The sequence below is a fragment of the Hyperoodon ampullatus genome (genome assembly GCF_949752795.1).
Source record: "Hyperoodon ampullatus genome assembly, chromosome: 3".
Lineage (NCBI taxonomy): Eukaryota > Metazoa > Chordata > Mammalia > Artiodactyla > Ziphiidae > Hyperoodon > Hyperoodon ampullatus.
Genome location: NC_136916.1, coordinates 75,192,670 through 75,216,904, shown reverse-complemented (window position 1 = coordinate 75,216,904; position 24,235 = coordinate 75,192,670). Strand labels below are relative to the sequence as shown.

Below are 24,235 nucleotides of genomic sequence, written 5' to 3'. Positions count from 1 at the left end.
GGTGGTGGTGGGGAACGTCAACCGTGAGAATATGAGAAACCGGTTAATTGCTCTCAATCTTGTAATTTTGTATTGTCTAATCTCAAAATAGGGTGAAATGCAAAGCTCTCTATATGCTCTGCAAAACAAGCTGGCCCCATCTTCCCAGAGCAGGCACGGGAAGGCCACTGGGGGCAAATGCCACTTCCCACCTGTTCTCTGCTGTAAATAAGCCTGCAGCCCACACCAGGGGCCAATTAAAAGGAATGGCTGTTGGTTCAGTAGCCCAGGAAGGCATCAGGTGGACTCTAGGTCCTTGGCAGCGATCCCAATTAAGGTGTATTGTTTATCAGGGGGCCAATTAAGAAGATGGAATTAAGAAGAGGTCACGCCCTCTATTAAGGAGTAGTCTGAACCTGGGGAAGCAGTATGATGCTGGGGGTGGTGGGGTTCTCCTGGCCGCCCCTGGATGGAGTCTCTCATGGCCATGCCCAGATGGGGAAAGAGAATGATGGTTTTTGTACCTCTTATTAGACAGCTTTTGTAAAAAGGATTTTTAATTTTAAAAAAGGTGTTTGTTTTAAGTAGTATAGTCTGAAAGGTCAAGATGTCACATAACTAGCCCCAAATATTAGCTCTTTTGGTTACTGTGACACAAAAAGGAGGAGGAATGGGCTATAGAGCCAGGTGACATGCGAAAGCATTTAGTGGTGCGTGTAGCTAGTCAAGGGCCCTATTCAGCACTGATGCAGGCAGAATTGGGTACGGTGAGAGCACAGCCAGGGAAGCCCAAGCAGACACTGCTGGCCAAGTGAGCCTCTGCCCCCAGGGCTGTGGGAGGTACGGGGACAGTGGGCTGGGGTAAGACTCCACCCAGGAAGCGGTGCTGCGATCATCCCCATTTCCCTGCAAGGAGAAGTGGGTGGGGCACAGGTTAACTTGCCTGCGGAGCCACAGTTTACAGGCAGCAGGTGCTTTCAACCATCACTTTTAGCTATAAGCTTCATCTGTGGTTTTGGTTTCTTTTTCCTTTTTTTTTTTTAAACATATTTTGCAAAATCGGTTTCAAGAGCTACCAAATTTAATCAAGCCAAGGTCTAAACAAAACAACTTGTAAGTTCCGCACCATCCTGACTCGCTGGGGCTGTACGGGTTTCAGCACCTTTTAGCCCCCGTCCAATCCCAGTCCCAGGCAAACTGGGTCAGTTGGTCGCCAGACTCGTGTCTCACGTCCGAACACACCGACCAACAAAATGACCCCGCCCCCAAGTGGCCAGAAAGACCCTGATGGCGCTCCGACCCTCTACTTTTCTGTTGCCGCAGCCTGTGCGTCCTGAGCTGGCTATTTCTGCTTTCGGAGGGGGGTTGTCTTACACCCTCCCCCCCACCCCAGAGTCTTCAGTCTTTCAGGGCCCCCAAAACGCTGCGGGGCGGGGTGGTTGGTCCCCACCCCAGCGGGAGGCCCGCGACCAGCCGGGAGGGGCGCGCGGCGCTCAGAGCGCCCAGGGCCGGGCCTCTGACCCGCGCAGGCGCAGAAGCGCGCTCCCAACTCCGGTTTCATGGATTCCCAGTCCAGCTGCGTGGTGGTGACTGGTAAGACGACTTTTCTGCTTTCCCACTTGCTGCTGCTTTTAGCCTGACCATGGAATGCGCACTTGCCTGATCCTGGTCATAAACAGTTCCCTCATGGGGAAAAAAGAGTGGCAACTGGTGGTTCCAATAATTCCAGATGGAGCTAACTTCCTGCTATGCCCTATTAAAAAAAAAACAGGGGACAGAGAGGCTTTTCTGTTTCTGCCCTGTCATTCACTTCAAATAACTCTTGAGTGGCATACACAGTAGGTGCCCACATGTGGCTTAGGCTCAGACCTTGTCCTTCAGCCCATCAGGGGGGGAGGCAGAGGCTGGCGCCGGCTGTCCGAGTCTGGGGCCCATGTGGCATCCTCTGGGGTACAGCTGCATAGCAAGGAAGGGGGAGCAGGGGACTCAGAAAGAACGGAGCCTAATAAGGCTGAGACAGTCCATCTACAGTGCCCACCCTGACAGGGGCACATAGCTCCCCCCCAAAACTAGAGGGCTTTTAGCCACCCAGGGAACTCTAAGCACCCTCTGAGAGCCACCAGTTAGAGACTTTGAACCCCAGAAGGTCAATCAGAAGGAATGGTAGCCACCCACTCCTGCCTTTCACCAGCACATTCAAAATCAACCCCAGACACCCCCAGTCGTTGTCACAGCTGGTCCCTGGAGGGCTTGATTTCTTCACAAAGCTCTTTATTTTTAGTCCGACACATTTGGCATATTTTAAGTTTTTTGAATTGTGTTGGATGAAGGAAACGTTGAAGAGAGAAGGGTTCCTGTGTGTGTGGAAAATTGAAAGTTACCTATCTTAATATTTTCAGGCTATAATCAAACTCCTGTTAACCTTCTGAGAAAAAGAAAGTTCTTTCGAAAACCTTTTATCTCCCTTGTTCTCATTTGTGTTATTTTGGGTATTAGAGATTGGTTCAGATTACCCTTGAATTCCTAAGGAAACTGTACCCCTGATAAATGTGACACTTGCCACAAATGAAATATGAATATTGAAGCACCAGGGCAAGCCTTAGACTCACATCAACCCCTGCCTCTGTCCTGTCAACTTGTGGTTTGCTGGCAAACTCTGGATTGTTTGATGAAGTACCTGATAATCAGCTGCGATTTGGGAATGCTCACTGGCTTCCAGAGTGTGGCCTTCCTTTATTAAAAATGCTCTGAGCTGCTAAGGGCAGTCTTTTCGTTTAATTGGATTTGCTTCACGTGTAAATCTCACCAAGTCAATTGGCACATAGACAGATGGTGGGGGAACAAGGACTCTGACAAACTGCCTTAAGATCAAGACATTTGGACTGGCACCAAACAATGACGATGGGAGAGTGAGAAAACCCGCCTCCCTCCAGAGGGCCTCTTTTGATTCCAAGAGAAGATTTCTCCAGCCCCTTTTCACAAGTTCCACTCGAGGGCCTGCCAAGTTTAAAGTGTAAGGTTTGACCCTGCAAAACAAGAGCTTCGAACCTTCATTTGCTGAGTTGTTTTGCCTAATTGAAAACAGATAAGAAATGATCTGCATACACTGATCTGAATATGATTCTAAAGCAGCATGTGATTTTTTTCTGGTGTCACTGCATTTTTAGTATTCCTACAGTCATCCCAGGAGGTACCTGATTTCTCAGTGATTTTTCCTTAATCTCAGTATTTTCCTTTTTTTTTCTTTTTCTTTTTCTTTTTTGCTCGGCAACTCCAGTCTTATTTAATTCTATAAGATTCAGTCAAAGTCAGAAAACGCCACTAGCTTCCTGGGACATCATGTCCCAAACTTTTCTATTCCCTGAGAAAGTTTTACCCTTTGTGAGTCAAACTTCCTAGTGCTCTAGACCCAGAGGTTCCAGAATTTCAGAGGCACAGCCCTCTCCAGAACTGACTCCTGCTCTAAAGACCTGAGGTCCGGGGGTTGGGGTGGAGGTGAGGTTTCAGAGGTAGGTATTTAATCATAGCTCCTCCCCATCTCAGAATCTGATGATTTGAGAAATACATCACGGGAATCAGATAGATGGAACTCAAAACCTCAGCTGGGTTCCAGGTAAAGCTGAGCTGGAGAATGCCACGTCTAGCTGCAGCCCAGTGCCCACCCTGAAGTGAGCCGACCAGTCACAGGCCCACCTGACAGCAGCTGACCTCCCCTACAGGGGCCAGGCAGGAACTGTTGAGCTCTGCGCATGGGCCACACTGAAGGAGAGATGAAGCAGGAGGCCCCCAGGGTCCTGGTCCTTCCTCCTAGCCACACCATCCTAAAGGGCTTGTGATGGTTAATTTCATGTGTCAACTTGACTGGGCCACGGAGTGCCCAGATATCTGGTTAAACATTATCTGGATGTGTCTGTGACGGTGTTTTTGGAAGAGCTTGGCATTTGAATCGGTTGGCTCAGTAAAGCAGTGCCCTCTCCAGTGTGGGTGGGCGTCATCTAATCCATTAAGGGTCTGAATAGAATAAAAAAGCAGAGGAGGGTTGAATTCTCTGTCTGAAGGCATGATCTGGCACATTAGTCTTCTCCTGCCCTCAAACTGGTGCTCCTGGTTCTCGGGCCTTCAGCCTTGGACTGGAATTTACTCCACTGGCTTTCCTGGGTCTCCAGCCTGTAGATGGCAGACAGATCTGAGGACTTCTCAGCCTTCATAATCACATGAGCCAATACCTTATAATAAATCTCTTTCTATATATATGCAGATATATATATACACACACATACATACCAGTACAGACCTCTCAATTTCTGGAGAGAGAAATAGAGGCCTAAAGTACACATGAAATCTCAACATGGAAAAGTAAGGACAGGGCCCCTGACTGATAGTCACGGTGCCCAGGCAGGGGGTTTGGGGCTGAGAAATGGTGGCATCAAATGATGAGAGAGAATCAAGGCAGAGTGAGGGTCTAGCTGGAGCCCATCCCACGCTGCCCAGAGAGACAGTAAAAAAGGATTTAGCATTTGTTTAGCATCTACCAGCTTCTGGAAACAATACGTGCTGTACATGGCATTGTTTAATCTGTCCAGAGGTCCCAGGAGGTATGTAACTATAACAACAATGAAGGAGAACGCTGACACTGCTTCCTGTGTTTGAGGCAGTATTGCAAATGCTCCGTTTTATTCATTTAATCTGCACAACAACCCTATTAGATTATTATAATTGGTGTGCATTTTACAGATGAGAAAATCAAGGCACTGAAGCTAAGTAACTTGCTCAACATCACCCAGCTGCTTAAATGGTGGGGCTGAGATGCAACAACAGAAGCCTGAACCCAAACACTGAGGTCTCTGACCACTCTTGGCTGCCGTTGGGCCACGGCCTGAGTTTTGGCGGGGTCACTGCATGGTGTGGGTGCCGTAAAAATAAGCAGCTGCAACACTGAGAGAGTGATGGTGTCCTTCTCCCCAGGCAGCAGGAAACATTTCCTAAGCTAGTCCCAGAGGAGGTTTGCTGTCCTCCCCAAAGCAAAATTCTGTTTAACTGCCTTTTATTAGAAATCTTCATTGCAATTAAATTACATAATAGCACACAGTGTAAATAAGTGTTCCCAGTTCTAGGAACAAGCCCTTCCGTCCACACACCTCATCCAGAAGCTCCTTCCCAGCGTGAGGCCTCTCCTGGGTCTCACCTTGCCCAGGCTCACCCCCTCCAACCGCTCTGCCTCCTCCTCCGCCATGGAGTCCTGGGTCACCACCACCTCCTCCAGGAGACTTCCCTAACCACCCCCACCCATCTTCTCTCTCCCCTCTGTATTCTGATCCTAGTTGTTGTTCAAAGCCTTGCTATTCCAAGTGTGGTCCAAGGGCCAGTAGCATCAGTACCACTGGGGAGCTTGTTAGGAATTCAGAATCTCCAGCATCACCCCAGACCTGCCCAATCAGATTCTACATTTTAATAAGATATACATGTGTATTAGCATTTGAGAAACGCTGGACCAAATCTCACACTTTTTTAAACTTTTCATTTTGAAATAATTATCGATTCACAAGAATTTGCAAAGAAAATGTATAGACTGGTCCTCTGCATCTTTCACCCAGCTTCCTCCAAGGTTAACATCTTCAATATCAAATCTAAGAATCTGACATTGGTATAACTCAGTGTGTATGCGTGTGTGTGTGTGTGTGTGCGCACATGCATGCATAACTCTGTGTGGTATTATCACATGTGTAGCTTTGTATAACCACCACCGTCAAGATAAATAACTGTACCAACATCACAAGGCTCCTTCGAACTACCCCTTTATAGCCACACCTCCCCTTTTCCCCCCATCTCTAACTCCTGGTAACCATTAATCTGTTCTTCATCTCTATAATTATGTTTATAGATGTAAATTATAATTTACAAATATTGTATTGGGTTGGCCAAAAAATCCGTTCAGGTTTTCGCATAAGAGCTTATGGAAAAACCCGAATGAACTTTTTGGCCAGCCCAATGTAAATGGAAACATGCAGTATGTATCCTTTTGAGATTGGCTTTTTTTCACTCAGCATAATTCCCTTGAGGTTCTTCCAAGTTGTTTATACCAATAATTCCTTCACTTTTAAAGCAATTTTTAACAGCTTTATTGAGATATAATTCTCATGCTATACAATTCACTCATTTAAAGCATACAGTTCAATGGCTTTTAGTAGTCACAGAGTTGTACGTTTCTCAACACAGTCAATTGAGAATATTTTCATTACCCCAAAAAGAAACTCGACTCCCTAATCCTCATCCCCACACCCCCACTACACACACACACACACACACACACACGTATACACACACACACAGAGTCAAGCTCTAGGCAACCACTAATCTACTTTCTGTCTTTATAGGCTGCCAATTCTGGACATTTCACATAAATGGAATCATACAGTTTTGTGACTGGCCTCATTCACTGAGCATGTTTTCAAGGTTCATCCATGTTGTAACATAACACTTCTTTTTATTGCCAAATAATATGCCATTGTATGGGTAATACTGTATTTTGTTTATTCATCAGCTGATGGACACTTGGGTTGTTTCTACTTTTTTCTTTTCACTGCTGAGTAGTATTCTGTGATCTAGATGAACCACAGTTTATTTAACCATTCACTCATTGAAGGACATTGAGTTGGTTTCTAGCCATGGGCTATTACAAATAAAGCTGCAGTGAACATTTGTGTACAAGTTTCTGTGTGAAAATAAGTTTTCATTTCTCTGGGGTAATGTCCAGCAGTGCAAGTGCTTGGAAGTCCACTTTCAGCTTTAAAAGAAACTGTCAAACCATTTCCCAGAGTGGCAGTACCACTACATTCCCACCAACAATGTATGTGTGACCTTGTTCCTCTTCATCCTTGTCAGCTTTGGGTGTTACCAGTATTTCTATTTTAGCCACCCTGATAGAAGTGTAATGACATCTCATTGTGATTTTATGGCTTTAAAAAAAATTTTTTTTTATTTTTGGCTGTGTTGGGTCTTCATTTCTGTGCGAGGGCTTTCTCTAGTTGTGGCGAGCGGGGGCCACCCTTCATCGCGGTGCACGGGTCTCTCACTATCGCGGCCTCTCTTGTTGCGGAGCAGAGGCTCCAGACATGCAGGCTCAGTAGTTGTGGCTCACAGACCTAGTTGCTCCGCGGCATGTGGGATCTTCCCAGACCAGGGCTCGAACCCATTTCCCCTGCATTGGCAGGCAGACTCTCAACCACTGCACCACCAGGGAAGCCCTCACTGTGATTTTAATTTGCATTTCCCTGATGGCTAATGATGTTGAAAAGTTTTTCATGTGCTTATTTGCCACCTGTATATCCTCTTCAGTGAAATGTTTCTTCATGTCTTTTGCCCATTTTCTAACTGGACTGTCTTTTTTTTTTCTTTTTAATTAATTAATTTTTTATTTTTGGCTGCGTTGGGTCTTCATTGCTGCATGCAGGCTTTCTCTAGTTGTGGCAAGCGGGGGCTACTCTTCGTTGTGATGCACAGGCTTCTCACTGCAGTGGCTTCTCTTGTTGCGGAGCACAGGCTCTAGGCGCGCGGGCTTCAGTAGTTGTGGCATGCAGGCTCAGTAGTTGTGGCTCGTGGGCTCTAGAGTGCAGGCCCAGTAGTTGTGGCGCGTGGGCTTAATTGCTCTGTGACATGCGGGATCTTCCCGGACCAGGGCTCAAACCCGTGTCCCCTGCATTGGCAGGTGGATTCTTAACCACTGCGCCACCAGAAAAGTCCCTAGACCGTCTTTTAAAGTTGAGTTTTGAGAGTTTTCTTATACATTTTACATACAATGCCTTTGTCAGATATGTGATTTACAACGGTCTGCAGAGTATCTTTTCACCCTGTCAGCAGGGTCTTTTGCAGAACAAAAGGTTTTCATTTTGATAAGGTCCACTTTATCAGTTTTTACTTTTATGGATCACGCACTTGGTGTCAAGTCTAAGAACTCTTTGCCTAACACTAGGTCCCAAGATTTTCTCCCTTTTTTTTTCCCAAAAAGTTTTATAAATTTACTTTTTACATTTAAGTCCATGATCAATTTTGAATTAATTTTTGTATACAGTGCAGGCTGAGGGATCCATTTTTTTTGCCTATAGGTGTCTGATTTTTCCAGCCCCATTTGTTAAAAGGCTGTCCCTCTCCATTGAATTGCTTTTGCACCTTTGTTAACAAACAACTGGGCGTATTCACATGGGTGTGTTTCTGGTCCCTCTACACAGCATGCATTTTAACTGGACATGTGTGCTCACACCTCCTCGAGCCCTCCTACTTGGCGGTGGATCAGCCCCACATTCCTTTGGGGCCCCCCTACAATGCCTCACACAAGAGCACTTGGAAGATGCTTCCAGATGGGCAGAGTTGCAAGCCTCCACAAGAAAGGGGGTGTGTGGAGTCCTTGATGGCCCAGGGAATCACAAGAGGTCCCCAAGGAGGTGCGGGGAGCAGCACAGAAGCAGAGACACCTCGGCCCAAGGCATGGCCTGAGGAAACCAGGCTTTCTTTGGTTTCAGGTTTCGGGCCCTTCCGGCAGCACCTGGTGAATTCCAGCTGGGAAGCAGTAAAGGTAAAAACCCTCTAAGCCCAGACCCAGGAGCACAGGGCCCAGCTGGTTCCTTCTGTGGTTCTGAGAAAATCCAGCACGTAGGCTCCTTGGTGGCCAGATCCACACGGGAGGGGGGGAAAACACACACTGGGTGCCCTGGGACACGAGCTAGCTTTTTGTCCTTGGGTTGTGACTCACCTGCCCATAGGGGGCCCATCTGGCTCAGTGGTAAAGAAAACAGGCTGAAGGGACACCCCTGGGAAGGATGGGGAGTGGCCCAGGAAGGCTCTGCTGCCCTGAGAGCTGGGAACCCCTTCTGGCTGTGGAGTGTCGGGAAAGTCACTGCCCCCAGCCTTGGTGTTCTCATTCATGACATGGGGGAGTAATAGTGCTGATGTTACAGGGTCGTTCTGAGGAGTAAAAGAGGTATGTGTGTGAAGCAAGTAAGTCTGTAAAAGCAGCTGTTTTAAAGCATAGCGCCTGGCACAGGGTAAGAGCTTAATACGTGGTTATAATTATAAACAACATGGCTTCATTTTTAAGAAAGCAGCCAGGAGAGAGCGTGTCCTCAGACAGGGCGTGAAGAGGGGTCTCATCCGTAGAACAGAGCTCTCCTCCCTGAAGCAATTGCCCCACTCCTACCAGTCCCCACACGGTGTCATTTAGAGGCTCAGAGCACAGCTGGCTATTTATTCACACTTGACCATCAATTTCATGCTTCTGTTGGATCAAGCCAAAGGTAGGATCTTGAGTCTGTTCTCAGAGTTACCCAGTCAAGCTGAAAATGCAGCAAAACCACTTGAATCGTGCATTTGCAGCCACCGTAGCATTCATTTTTTAGCCTGTCCACACAGACACAGTCAAGGAAACTCTCCACTCTTGAGTTAGAACTTGGGTTTTTTTCAACCAGCAAAAAAACTCAGAGAACCCCAGACTCACTGCCAAGCCTCACTGCTGCACACAACATGCCAGAAAGGCCAGGTCAGGGCTTTATGAGTTCCTGGGTATTTGCAGCCAGTTCCTTGAAAAACAGGACTTTTTCTGCTGAATCCCAAATGGGCCCTGAGTCCTTCTTTTTGTGCCTCAGTTTTCTTATCTGTCAAATGGGAAGGTTGTGATGACTACAGGAATTAACACACATAAAGCCCTCAGAGCATGGCAGGGCAACTGCTGGTTCTCACAAATTTCATTCTTATTACTAAGAAGCTATTCTACCAGTCAGTTTTCTCAGTTGTGGGCAAATAGAACTGGACTTTGGAGAGCCACACAGGAAATAGAATGAGGGAGGGGATTATTTTGTAGACTCAAGATTCACCAATAAAGCTGGAGAATCAGGGCAGAAGGGCAGAAACAGAAGCAGGCTGGGGGTTTCCAGGAAGAGGTAGTAGAACGGCAAACTAGGTGCTCTGAGTGGCCCTTCCCCTGTAGATAAACTAGATAAGATAGAACTTCTGTGCATTGCTGGACACATAGTAGTAAAGGAAAGCCCATATACATCATGCCATGCACAGAAATACATCACACATAATCAGGGCTGCAGCCTGAAGGGGTGAGGGTCAGCACTCCCACCCTAACACACAAAAGGCAGGGGGGCACGTGCCATTATCAACATTGTTTTTAGCAAAGGGGATAGAATGAAACCAAGGCTCTTCCTGTAAGCCAGACCCTTGAAAGGAGATCCTGTGGTCTCTAGCACCCCTGACTCCCAGCAAAGCATATGCAATTTCTCTTGAGGATTTAAAACCTTAGATTTTCCACAAACTAAGATAAACTAAACATTTATTTCCAATCAAAGATCACCAAATATTCAAAGAAACAAACTACCCTCAGTAAGAATGAGCAGAAGCAGATTTAGAACCTCAAAAACTTGAGGTTCTAAATCATTCTGCTAGATATTATCAGAAAATAACATAATTATATATGGAATGTTTGAAGAAGTAATGATAGAATCACAAAAACTAAGCAAAAACTATCAAAAGATTAGGCAAATTGAAAAAGGGAGTAATAGAGCTTATAGAAATTTAAAACACAATTGTTGAAGTGAAGAATTTAACAGATGACCTAAAAGACAGTTTAGAATTATACCAAGTGAAAGATGCCACTCACCAAAGACCACATATTGTATGATTACATTTAGATGAATGTCCAGATGAAGCAAATCTATTGAGACATAAAGTAGATTAGTGGTTGCCTAGGGCAGGTGAGTGGGGGATTGGGAGAAATAGGGAGTGACTGTTAATGGGTATGGGTTTTTTTTAGGGTTGATGAAAAGGTTCAAAATTGTGGTGATGGTTGCACAACTCTGTGAATATACTAGAAGGCAATGAATTATAGACTTTAAATGAGTAAATTGTATGGTATGTGAAATACATGTAAATGGCAGTTTAGAAACAGATAAGCAAAATTAATGAGCTAGAAGATAGCTCTGATGATATTGTTTAAAGGGCAGCATAAAGAGATGGACAAGGAAGTGAAAAAAGAAATTAAGAAATATGGATAATAAAATGAGATATTTGAACATATGTTTATTTGGAGTTCCATGAAGAGAGAATGAATGAAATAAAGCACTAGCCAAAGAGATAATGGTTGAGACTATTGCAGAATTGGATGAAAGACATAAATCCACAGAGATAAGAAGTATAAAATATACCAAGCAAAAACAAACAAAATCAATACATATACACATCATAGTAAAACTGCAGAAAACCAAAGATAAGGAGATTTGAAAGTAGTCGGGGGAAAAGACAGGTCACCTACAAAAGACAATACAATTAGACTGAGAGTAAATTTTTCAAAAACAACAATAAAAGCTAGAAAACAATGGAGTAACATCATCAAAATGCTGGAAAAATATTGTCAACCTGAAATTGTGTACCCAGCAAAATTATTTTTCAAAACAAGGATGAAATGACATTTTCATTAAAGCAAGCATCAAGAGTTTACTACCAACAGGCACAACCCTAAAGGAACATGTAAAGGATATCGTTCAGAAGGAAGGAAAATTATCCCAGAAAGATGGTGTGAGATGCAAAGAGGAGTTGTGAGCCCAAAGGTAAAATCTAAACTAGCATTATTTGTTAATAATGATAATAATAATAAATGGCTAATTTTAAGTTTAAAAATAAAGGATTGAACTAAAATATAGGACAATGAAAGCATAGAAGTTAAGAGGAGTGATTGAAGTTTAAGACTTCTAAGGCCCTTGTATAGACAGGCATCCTGATATCAAATTCAGACTTTGTTAAATTATATATATTTATGTATAATATATATATTAATTTGAAGTATAGTTGATTTACAATGTTGTATTAGTTTCAGGTGTACAGCAAAGTGATTCAGTTGTATATATGTATATATATAGCTGAATATATATATATATATATTCCTTTTTAGATTCTTTTCCATTATAGGTTATTACAAGATATTGAATATAGTTCCCTTTGCTATATACAGTAGGCCATTTTTGTTTATCTATTTTATATATATAGTGATATGTATCTTAATCCCAAGCTCCTAATTTATCCCTCCCCACCTTTCCCCTTTAGTAACTGTAAATTTGTTTTCTATGTCTGTGAGTCCATTTCAATTTTATAAATAAGTTCATTTGTATCATTTTTTTAGTTTCCACATATAAGTGACATCATGATATTTGTCTTTCTCTGTCTGACATACTTCACTTGGTATGATAATCTCTAGGTCCATCCATGTTGCTGCAAATGGCATTATTTTATTCTTTTTTATGGCTGAGTAATATTCCATTGTGTATACGTACCATATCTTCTTTAACCATTCACCTGTTGGTGGACACTTACGTTGTTTCCATGTCTTGGCAACTGTGAATAGTGCTGCTATGAACATTAGGGTGCATGTATCTTTTTGAATTAGAGTTTTCATCTCTTCTGGATATAGGCCCAGGAGTGGGATTGCTGGCTCATATGGTAACTCTATTTTTAGTTTTTTAAGAAACCTCTGTACTGTTCTCCATAGTGACTGTACCAATTTATTCCCACCAACAGTGTAAGAAGCTTCCCTTTCTCTTTCTGATGATGGCCATTCTGACTGGTGTGAGGTGGTACCTCATTTTAGTTTTGATTTGCATTTCTCTAATAATTAGTGATGTTGAGCATCTTTTCATGTTCCTGTTGGGCATTTGTATGTCTTCTTTGGAGAAATGTCTATTTAGGTCTTCTGCCCATTTTTTGATAGGGTTGTTTGTTTTTTTGATATTGAGCTGTATGAGCTGTTTGTATATTTTGGAAATTAATCCCTTGTGGGTCGCATCATTTGCAAATATTTTCCTCTAGTCTGTAGGCTGTCTTTTCATTTTGTTTATGGTTTCATTTTCTGTGCAAAAACTTTTAAGTTTAGTTAGCCATTTGTTTCTTTTTGCTTTTATTAACATTAGGAGATGGATTCAAAAAATATATTGGTGCAATTTATGTCAGAGAGCAATTTACCTATGTTTTCCTCTAGGAGTTTTATAGTATCTGGTCTTACAATTTTATAGTGTCTGGTCTTATATGGTCTTTAATCCATTTTCAGTTTATTTTTTTATATGGTATTAGAGAATGTTCTTTTTTTCTTTTCTTTGTTTTTTCAGCCACACCGCACAGGCGGCATGTGGAACTTGCCCAGCCAGAGATCAAACCCACGCCCCCTACAGTGGAAGCATGGAGTCTTAACCCCTGGACCACCAGGGAAGTCCCAGGAGAATGTTTTAATTTCATTATTTTACATGGAGCTGTCAAGTTTTCCCAGCACCACTTATTGAAGAGACTGTCTTTTCTCCATTGTATATTTTTGCCTCCTTTGTTGTAGATTAATTGACCATAAGTGCAGGGGTTTATTTCTGGGCTTTCTATCCTGTTCCATTGATCTATGTGTCTGTTTTTGTACCAGTACCATACTGTTTTGATTAATGTAGCTTTATAGTATAGTGTGAAGTCAGATAATATGATTCTTCCAGCTCCATTCTTCTTTTTCAAGATTGTTTTGGCTATTCGGGGTCTTTTGTGTTCCCATACAAATTAAAAAAAAATATTTTGTTCTAGTTCTGTGAAAAATACCATTCTAATTTGATAGGGATTGCACTGAATCTAGATTGCCTTGGGTAGTATGGTCATTTTAACAATATTGTTTCTTCCAATTCAAGAACATGTTATATCTGTCCATCTGTTTGTGTCATCTTCCATTTCTTTCATCAGTGTCTTATAGTTTTCTGAGTACAGGTTTTGTTTCCTTAGGTAGGTTTATTCCTAGATATTTTATTCTTTTTGATGCAATGGTAAATGGAATTGTTTCCTTAATTTCTCTTTCTGATGTTTCCTTGTTAGTGTATAGAAATGCAACAGATTTCTGTATATTAATTTTGTATCCTGCAACTTTACTGAATTCATTGATGAGCTCTAGTAGTTTTCTGGTGGTATCTTTAGGATTTTCAATGTATAGTCATTGCAAACAGTGAAGTTTCACTTCTTCCTTTCCAGATTGGATTCCTTTTATTTGTTTTTCTTCTCTGATTGCTGTGGCTAGGACTTCCAAAACAATATTGAATAAAAGTGGGAAAGAGGGGCATCCTTATCTTGTTCCTGATCTTAGAGGGAATGCTTTTAGATTTTCACCATTGAGTATGATGTTTGCTGTGGGTTTGTCATGTATGGCATTTATTATGCTGAGGTATGTTCCCTCTATGCCCACGTTTTGGAGAGTTTATCATAAATGGATGTTGAATTTTATCAAAAGCTTTTTCTGCATCTATTGAGATGATCATATGGTTTTTATTCTTCAGTTTGTTAATGTGGCGTATCACATTGATTGATTTGCAGATATTGAAAAAATCCCTGGGATAAATCCCAATTATATATGTGTGGCAAAATTTCAAGAGTAACTATGAAAGAGTAGAAATAAGAGTATATGGTTTCCAAGAGAGCAGGGAAACAAAACAGAATAAGAAAAAAATGAACAAAACTTTAAGCAAAGGGACCAAAAAATCACCCCATAGGAAACAAGGTAGATGAATACACTGTTGCTGTCCAGCTGAATACTAGTTATTGTAGCTTGTCCCAATGGCACTGGCTGCTGCATACTCCCAGTGGCATTATTGTTACCCTGGAAAGATGGATGTTTCTTCTATCAGAGAGACTTGCTCCTGATTCATAGTCAAAGATGAGTGCACCTGATTGGTTGATCCTGACCTGGCCACAGTGAGACTGACCTTTTCAGCATTTGTGGGGGCAGCCAGGCTCTATCTTCCACCAAGACCCCAGTATTAGGGGTTGCCCCAAATCAGAGGAAGGCCAAAGAAATAACAACGTTGATATGGATGTAAAATATTAAGTGAACTCTTCTTAGTTCAACCTATGTTTATTCAGTTCCTGATTTGGAAGACAGTCTACTAACACACGAATCTCCTCCTGTTCCTATTCCACCCCAGCCAGGTGTACTGCAGTACAATTCTGACACTAACCCCCTGGAGCACACACAGACTTCACAGATTAAGGGCAAAGTTCTCCACAAGACTGCCCCCGCTTCAGACACCAGCTGCATTTCAGGGGTCCTCAGGTCACCTGTGCTTTGGGAAAATTCTGGAATTTTCATGACCCCCACAGTTTTGATAATTTGCTAGAATGACACACAGAGCTCAGAAAAGCACTAAACTTACAATTTTTTAAAATAAAGGATACATATAGGTTGAATTCTGGATGGGTCCCAAATGCAGAAGTTTCATGCCCTCTCCCCATGGAGTCAGGGCACATCACCATTCTGGCACATCAATGCATTCACCAACCAGGAAATGCCATGGAACCTCCACATGCAGAGTTTTTATTGGAGTTTCATTGTGTAGACAAGGTTGGTTAAATCACTGGCCATGTGATTGAACTCAGTCTCCAGTCTACTTCCCCTCCCTGAAGGTCAGGCAGCTGAAAGTCCCCACCCTCTAATCACGTGGCTGGTTTTTCTGGTGACCAGATCCCATCCTGCAGCTATCAAGGGACCACCATGAGTCACCCCAGCAGCATAACAAAGATACTCCTGTTGCTCCAGAAATTCCAAGAATTTTGAAGCTCTCTGCCTGGAACTGGGGACAAAGACCAGATATACTCTTTTTCATATCACAGTTCCCTAGAGGGGTTCCTGTGTAGGGAGAGGAGATGGCTCATGAATAAGATAATTATAACCCAAAGCAGATTCTGAGAAGTGCTTATGAGACTCTGAGGAGGAAAAGATTAATTTCATTCTGGAGATCGTATGAAAGAAGGGAACCTAAAGCAAAGTGAGAAAAAGCTGCACCCCTGGGAGGTCGCTGGGAAGGCCATCTGTTGGAAGCAGCAGTGAAGGACAGGATAAATTCTGGCAAGAGGGAATAAATTCTCTAAACCACCATGCGCTGGGTGCTCCAGACACTTCATGCAGAGTGGTTTGCTGAATTCTTCCTACAGTCCAAAGAGGTTGATACTGTTATTCCCATTTTTCAGGTGAGGAAATGGGTGCTCAGAGGTTGGCTCTCTGGCCTGGGGACATGTGCCATGAAATGGCCATGCCTAGATTCCAATCTCAGGTGGTCCTGCTGAGTGAAGTCCAGGTTCAGCCCACTTGCCTCGCTCTTCCCCTGGGGGAAAATAACTCTTGGTTCAGAAGAAGAGGACCTCTTCAAGCACAAGAATGGCTTTTAGGGAATTCCCTGGCTGTCCAGTGGTTAGGACTTGGTGCTTTCACTGCTGGAGCCCAGGTTCAATCCCTGGTTGGGAAACTGAGATCCTGCAAGCTGTGTGGCATGGCCGAAAAAAAAAAAAAAGGAATGGCTTTTAAACTTCCTAGAACTCAAGAAATATCAAGACCCACTACCCAGTGACCCAAGGGTGAACAAAGTGAGGCTATTCACCCAAATGCCTCAGCCCTACATCCACGTCATCATGGCTGGCTTTCTGCCATGAGTTCATCTTTACCATCTTTGAAGCTCTCCCACCAGTGCCTGAGACACAGACAAGATGATCTGCTGCTTGGTCTTCTTGCTCACAATGTGACCAGAACAGAAACCTTCTTACCAGCTGATGAGGAAGCAAACCCAAGCCCAGCTTCAGTGCCCTCTGCCACCCATTTGCCTTCTCCACGGGTCCCTGCTATCCGTCTCTAACTTCTGCTTTCTCCTTCTTTCTGGTGTTTTGCTCCAGGGCAGAGGCACTGGCAGTCTCTTTAAAGGCTGCTTCACTCTTAATCCTCAGACCAGGCTCTCTTCCTGCACCATCTATGGTTATTCAGTGTCCTCCACTAATGTGTGTGTAGACTCCGCTCAGTGTTAGACCTTCTGATCCTGGTTTGGGACCTCCCTGGGAGTATCCACTGAAAGTGCCAGCATATGGCCAACAGAGCATTGTAAGGCTAATCATCTAAGTGGGGTATTAAGACAAAGGTCCAAGCTAGTTCAGATATATACATTGGACCCATTATACAGATATAGGAACAGGCTTAGATGGACTAAATAATGCACAAGAGGGCACACACCTCCCAGAGTCAGTATAAGCAGCACACTGTCTGTGGGGGCCAGCATCAACATACCCCCATCCCCATAGAGGGCCTGGCCTGAAGCAAGCCTTCCAGTGGCTATGTGTTGACTGGATACATGAATGATTGTCATCCTTTTCTATCCTTCTGCATCCTCCCACTGGAAGTCAACCTTGTGAATACCATGGCAACGTCTCATGAGTACCTACTCCATGCCAGGCATTGTAAGTGGGGATGTATGAAATGATAGAGAGGGAAAAGAGTGCAGTTCTACACTCAACAGCATTTCACCTCTGAGATCATTTCACCTCTAAATAATAACTTGAATGCATTTTTGTTGTGGTTGCTCTTAAATAGGAGAAGATTGTTTTAAAAAGAAGGAAAATACAGAAAAATAATATAAATGCTAAAAGTTCCCAATGAACAAAGGCATCTCCTATAAACTCCCAGAAGGGTGACTTAGTGCTGTTTACCAACAGCATGTACCAAAGACTTTAACACTAGGCTGGCCTGTGCTGGGCACCCTGCCCTCCCCAGTTGTAAGCCTCATCCCCTGACTGATGCAATGGCTGAGCATTATCTCCTGGTTTCTGAACACTTTTATTTTGGAGCCAGTACCACCTCATATTCTTTCAAAAGAAATTATGTCCTGAACTCTTTTAGAAGCGCCTGAGCCTGGAAAGGCAGCAAATAAAACAAGGGTTTTGTAAAAACACACCCTGGGTCAGTTGGGCTAGGATATTATATAACTGCACTTAAAATAAACCCAGCCTGGGGGGCCAAGAGGTCAGAGCTCTTGCCAGATTTGATCAACTTGATATGCAGAATAACTTCTCTATACTCCAGAGATGAGGTGGCTTTGTGCCTTTGTTACATGTTGCTTTAAAAAAGCATAATAATAAAGAACAAAAGGCAGTGAATCAGAAGAGAAAAAGAAGCACCAAGCTGAAGAATGCTTTAGAATGAAAGATGAGTTGTGCAGACCACACTCAGGGACAGGCAGGTAACTGCTTGCCTTTCCAAGTAGAAGTAAATTGTTTCTTTTGATTCTGCTTTATTTTCTTTCCTAAAATCCCATGATAAAACTTTTTCCAACCTAGGGGAAAACGGACCATATGTATGACAGACAGTTTTGGACATTTTTCCAATCTGGCCCGCAGTGGGGTTTGTTTTGTTTTCTTGATTAATATGGGAAGGCCTGGGATAAAAGTCAGCAGCATGAGGATACAAGGAGACCCCAACATCTCCCTGTAATGTGCAGGAACCTCACCTGTGATAGCAACTAGCTCAGTGCCAATCATTTCCGGGGCAACCACTTGGATGGGTTGTGTGGAATTTGACCTCAAAGTATGGATAACCCCCACTCACTTGAACCCTTTTTCATGATTTCTTACACCTTATTTCTTTAATCTGGTGACTGTGTAGTGTGAACCCATCTTACGGGTTGGAAGAGAAGTAGCCATATTACTGTCCCCAGTTCATGCTGGCCCCTGTATAGCCTGAAGTAAGACTGTCCTTGCATCCTCATTTTGAAATGGCACAAGGATATGGGGAATATGTGAGCCCATGATGAAGAGCCTGGCCCTGGGCAGAAGGCTTGCTCCCATAGCAGTGGGAGCCCACCCAAGCAGCCTGGCCACAGGGGGCCCCTGAGGATGAGGAGGAAACCCACACCTCGGTGGAGGAAACCCCTCCCAGTCCGTGTTCATGAGGAGTGTCTTCTGTAGCTTCACAGCCCTCCCTGTAAACCGTGCTTTTATTAAGCACTCAGGCAAATGCATTTAGTCTGCTTATCTGGAGGAAAACCTGCCATTTACAGACAAGTGAGTTAAATGTTTACTTCTCATTACACCCTAAATCCATCCCCACATTGACAGGACGACAAATCAGAAAAAGCAGAGTAAGATCTTTTAAAAGTGACACCAGCACCTTTCCAGGGTCTTACTGGGGGTCCCCTTACCCCCACTCCTGCCCCCAGCAAACGTGGAGTTCTCAACTCCCTCCCGGTGCCAAAGTAGAGCAGACTCTCTAACTGGTGTCCTGTGTGTTTGTTTTAAATTATGTTTTTATTTAAAAATACATTGAGATGTACAGAAAAGTTGTGGAGATAGTACAGAGAGTTCCCATATACACACTCCCCCCTCACCAGTTTCCCCTATCATTAACATCTTACACATCATACATTAGTATGGTACATTTGTCACAGTGAATGAACCAGTATTAATATATTATTATTAACTGAAGTCCATAGTTTATTCCGATTTCCTTAGTTTTCACCCAGCATCCTTTTCCTGTCCCAGGGTCCCCTCCAAGATGGCACATTACACTTAGTCTTCATGTGTCCTTAGGCTCCTCTGGTCTTTGACAGTTTCTTAGAGTTTCCTTGTTTTTGGTGGCTTTGACAGTTTTGAGGAGTACTGGTCCAGTATTTTATAGACCGTCCTTCAATTGGGATCTGTCTGATGCTTTTCTCATGATTAGCCAAGTAGGTTTGGGGAGGAGTACAGAGGTCAAGTACCATTCTTATCCCATAATATCAGGGGCACATACTGTTGATGTGACTGATCACCGTTGACACTGACCTTGATCACCTGGCTGAGGGAGTCCTTCCCCGTTTCTCACTGTAAAGTTGCTTTCTCCCCCTCTTTATACTTCACTCTTTGGAAGGAGATCACTCTGTGCCCCTCACACTCAAGGAGTGAGGAATTATGCCCCCTTGAGGACAGAGTATCTCCATAAATTGTTTGGGATGCATCTGCATGGAGGATTTGGCTCTTCCTGCTGCACCTGTTTATGTATTTATGTAATCATTTCTTTATGTCAGTATGGACTCATGGATAATTATTTTATACTTTGGGTTATGGCTTGCTTCCTTATCAAAGTCCATCTTCTCCTGAAACCTTTCCCACCTCCTATACTATCCCTGCTTACTAACATACCTCTTCCAAGGGAAACACAAGATCCCACATTTCATTTTCCACCATTGAAAGTTAGACTAAGGTGGGCACTTTTTTTAATTAACTGCATTCCTTTTATATATAAATCTGCTTGGGACTTCCCTGGTGGCGCAGTGGTTAAGAATCTGCCTGCCAAGGCAGGGGAGATGGCTTCAATCCCTGGTCCGGGAAAATCCCACATACCGCGGAGCAACTAAGCCTGTGCACTACAACTACTGAGCCTGCACTCTAGAGCCCACGTGCCAAAACTACTGAGCCTGCGTGCTGCAACTCCTGAAGTCCACGTACCTAGAGCCCATGCTCCATAACAAGAGAAGCCACTGCAGTGAGAAGCCCGTGCACCGCAGTGAAGAGTAGTCCCCATTCGCCACAACTAGAGAAAGCCCGCGCACAGCAACGAAGACCCAGTGTAGTCAAAAAAAAAAAAAAAAAAAACTGCTTGTACTCCTGTCCTTATCACATCACTTATCATATTTCATTGATGCAAAGAGCCTTTTTTTTTTCTTTTTTTTTTTTTGAGGTACGTGGGCCTCTCACTGTTGTGGCCTCTCCCGTTGCGGAGCACAGGCTCCGGACGCGCAGGCTCAGCGGCCATGGCTCACAGGCCCAGCCACTCTGCGGCATGTGGGACCTTCCCGGACCAGGGCACGAACCCGTGTCCCCTGCATCGGCAGGTGGACTCTCAACCACTGCGCCACCAGGGAAGCCCCACTTCCATTTTTTTAAACAACATTTTGGCATCCTGAAATCAGATGAATCTTACAGTCAACTCTATCTTACACTTTGTTACAGTTGAGCAGAGCTTTTGCTTTCTTGGTGGTTTATACAATAATGCTTTGCGTTCACTCTCTGGGCTCAGATTTGATGAAATACATCATGTCCTTTCTGGATTACACACTCTGTCAGCATAGGAAACACTCTGGCCTATTTATCTTGCTCTGTGGAACCCACACCAGAATCTTGAGGGCATTAGGGTTGTATTTGTGTTGCCATAAATATGATGAAAATATATCCTGCAACACACACAGTCTAACACCAGAGAAAAGTACACAAACAATTGTGACCCTGGAGATCAGGCAGCAGAATGTCAGCTTGAACTGGGATTCAAAGGCAACCCTTAGCTCCTCTGGGGAGGGACAGAGCTTTTGGAGAAACAAACAAACAAAAAAAAGAGGCTATTAGCAATGGTTTTTCTCATCTTCATCCTCACATCCACATTAGAAGCACATTTCACATTTTGAAAAAACGTTGGCATTACATTAGGGATGCTACACCTGGGATTCCAAAACCCATGGAGGCCCTGGTGGGCCTGAAGGTTGCAAGCCAATTTGAGACACCATTGATGGGTCCCAGGCCTCTGAACTAACATCTAAGCACAGGTAATTACGCTGCACCCCCGAACAGCCTTGGTAAGGTTGCACTTCTCTGAGATGCTCCTGACTCTCCCAGCTTTGGGTCCCACCCCCCTCACAAGCTGCACCTTCTCTCGGGGCAGGAAGATGTGCTGATGCAGTGTTTCCTCTCTCTCAGGCATTTGCAAAAATATCTAGACAGGGACTGTTGAGCCCAAAGCATCTATGGAGGTGAGATTTCAGGCCCTGGGTTCCCCAGAGATGGGGATATGGCTGGGGAGCCATAAGATGCATTCGGGGTAGCAGTCCCCAGGCAGCATCCTGGCTGGGGTCATCCTCTCTTTTGCCCATTGTAAGATCATTTCTATCCTTTACCCGTCTTGGTAACTATGTTCTAAGAGCTCATAATTTGGAGACAATTACATAGTAAGCAGCCAGTTAATCAAGACGACATAGCCCTAAACATTTTTGTTGTTGTTGTTGTTGTTGTTGTTGTTGTTGTATCTATTTATTTATTTATTTATGGCTGCATTGGGTCTTCGTTGCCGCACGTGGGCTTTCTCTAGTTGCGGCAAGCGGAGTCTACTCCTCGTTGCAGTGCACGGGCTTCTCATTGCAGTAGCTTCTCTTGTTGTGGAGCACAGGCTCTAGGTGCACGGGCTTCAGTAGTTGTGGCACAAGGGCTCAGTAGTTGTGGCTCACGGGCTTAGTTGCTCCACGGCATGTGGGATCTTCCCAGACCAGAGCTTGAACCCGTGTCCCCTGCATTGGCCGGCGGATTCTTAACCACTGTGCCACCAGGGAAGCCCAACCCTAAACATTTATGCCACTAATAACAGTGCCTCCAAAATACCCAAAGCAAAAACTAATAGAACTGTAAGTCCTATTATTCCACAGTTATAGAGATTTTAATATTCCCCTTTCAATAATGGATAGAACACATAGATAGAAAGTCAGCAAAGATACAGAAGACTTAAACAAACTATCAACCAACTTGACCTAATTGACATTACAGAACTCTCCACCCCAAGCAGAATACAACTCTTTTAAGTGCATGTAGGACATTTACCAAGATAGAGCATATCCTGGGTCATACGACAAGTCTGAATAAATTCAAAAGAATTCAAGATATACAAAGTATGTTCTCTGACTGCAGTGGATTTAAATTAGAAATCAACTGCAGAAAGATATCTGAAAAATCTGCATATATTTGGAAATTAAATAATACCCTTCTAAATAAGCAATGGATCAAAGAAAAAATCAGAAGCAATATTATAAATTCTTTTGAAATAAGTGAAAGTGAAAACACAACATATTAAAATGTGTGGCATATTGCTAATGCGGAGCTTAGGGGGACATTTGTAGCACTGAATGACAATATTAGAAAAGAAGAAAGGTCCCAAGTCAGTGAACTCAGTTTCTACCCTAAGAAACTGGAAAAAGAGCAAATTAAATCCACACCAAGGAGAAAAAACGAAATAATAAAGATCAAAGCAGAAATCAATGAACTAGAGAACAGAAAGATAATAATGAGAATCAAAGAAACCAAGAGCTGGTTCTTTGAGAAAATCAATAAAATTGATAAACCTCTAGCCAGAGGATCAAGAAAAGAGAGAGAGAGAGTGAGAGAGAGAGAGAGAGAGAGAGAGAGAGCATAATTCCTGTTAATTTTTTAATTCATTTACCACTGCCTGGCTTCTAGCCCTGGTTCCACACTCAAGCTACTCCCATCAAAGTCATTAAAGACCTCTTTTTCTTTGCCATTTTACTTGACCTCCCTGGAGTCCTAATAATCTTTATGGTAGACACAGTATTGTTATTGTTCCCATCATACAGGTGAGGAGACTGAGGCCCAAGCTGACCAGGTCCTCCTTTCTTCTCCCCTTCTTGGCTCGAAAGGTTACTGTTAGGATTTAATCAAATGAAATAATAACCTGTAAAGTTTTAGCTCAGCTCGTATCCTTACTAGTTCCTCAAAGATACATCAAATAAACACCATTTAATCACAAGCTTCCCTTTCCAAGACCATACCCTCTTCCAAACAGCTCGTATCCTCAGACCCCGGCCACCGGAAAAGTCTGTACTCACCACTGTCCCTGCCTCTTCCCTAGTTCCTGGTAAAATAACCACATTTAGATTGTTCTGGATTTGCAATACAGAATTTTTATGGGAATAATTGCCATCCAAAATTCTTCTCTTTAGAAGAAAAGAACTTCTCAAATCCTGAGACTCCTTCAGTAGACCAGAAGCTCAGACACTGTCACCTTTCAGATTCCCTTGCTGTCATCTCAAAGACAACTTCTAGATCTTGATGCCACAGAACTCCAGAAGGCTTTTGGATATGGAAAATGGGAGGGACTTCCCTGGTGGCGCAGTGGTTAAGAATCCGCCTGCCAGTGCAGGGGACACAGGTTCAGTCCCTGGCCTGGGAAGATCCCACATGCCGTGGAACAGCTAAGCCCGTGCACCACAACTACTGAGCCTGCACTCTAGAGCCTGTGTGCCGCAGCTACTGAACACACGTGCTGCAACTACTGAAGCCCATGCACCTAGAGCCCGTGCTCCACAGCAAGAGAAGCCACTGCAATGAGAAGCCCACGCACTGCAATGAAGAGTAGCCCCCACTCACCACAACTAGAGAAAACCCGCACACAGCAACAAAGGCCCAATGCAGCCAAAAATAAATAAAAATTTTTAAAAAAGAAAATGGGAGACTGTTAAAATCCCTACCTAGTTATTAACCCTGTCTGAAAGGTGGAGATGTCAGCCTGACCTAAGTGATTTACTGTGAATTTAGTCTTCCTTCAGACTGTACTTTTTAGTCAGGTTAAAAAATATTGGTGGAAAAGAGTGATGGGGAATCTACACATATTTTTTAACTGTGGTAAAATATACAT

General features: G+C 43.6%; 1 protein-coding gene across 1 annotated transcript in view; it reads left to right on the top strand.

The window, feature by feature from the left end:
* Window positions 1-1,538: 1,538 nt before the first annotated feature.
* PGPEP1L (pyroglutamyl-peptidase I like) overlaps window positions 1,539-24,235 on the top strand; it is a gene marked incomplete at both ends in the record, with an annotated part of 48,037 nt that continues 25,340 nt past the window's right edge. Inside the window, 2 exons of the mRNA XM_079699097.1 lie at window positions 1,539-1,572; window positions 8,496-8,548. Of these exons, the coding sequence (XP_079555223.1) occupies window positions 1,539-1,572; window positions 8,496-8,548 (87 nt within the window). The remainder of the gene's footprint in view (window positions 1,573-8,495; window positions 8,549-24,235) is intronic.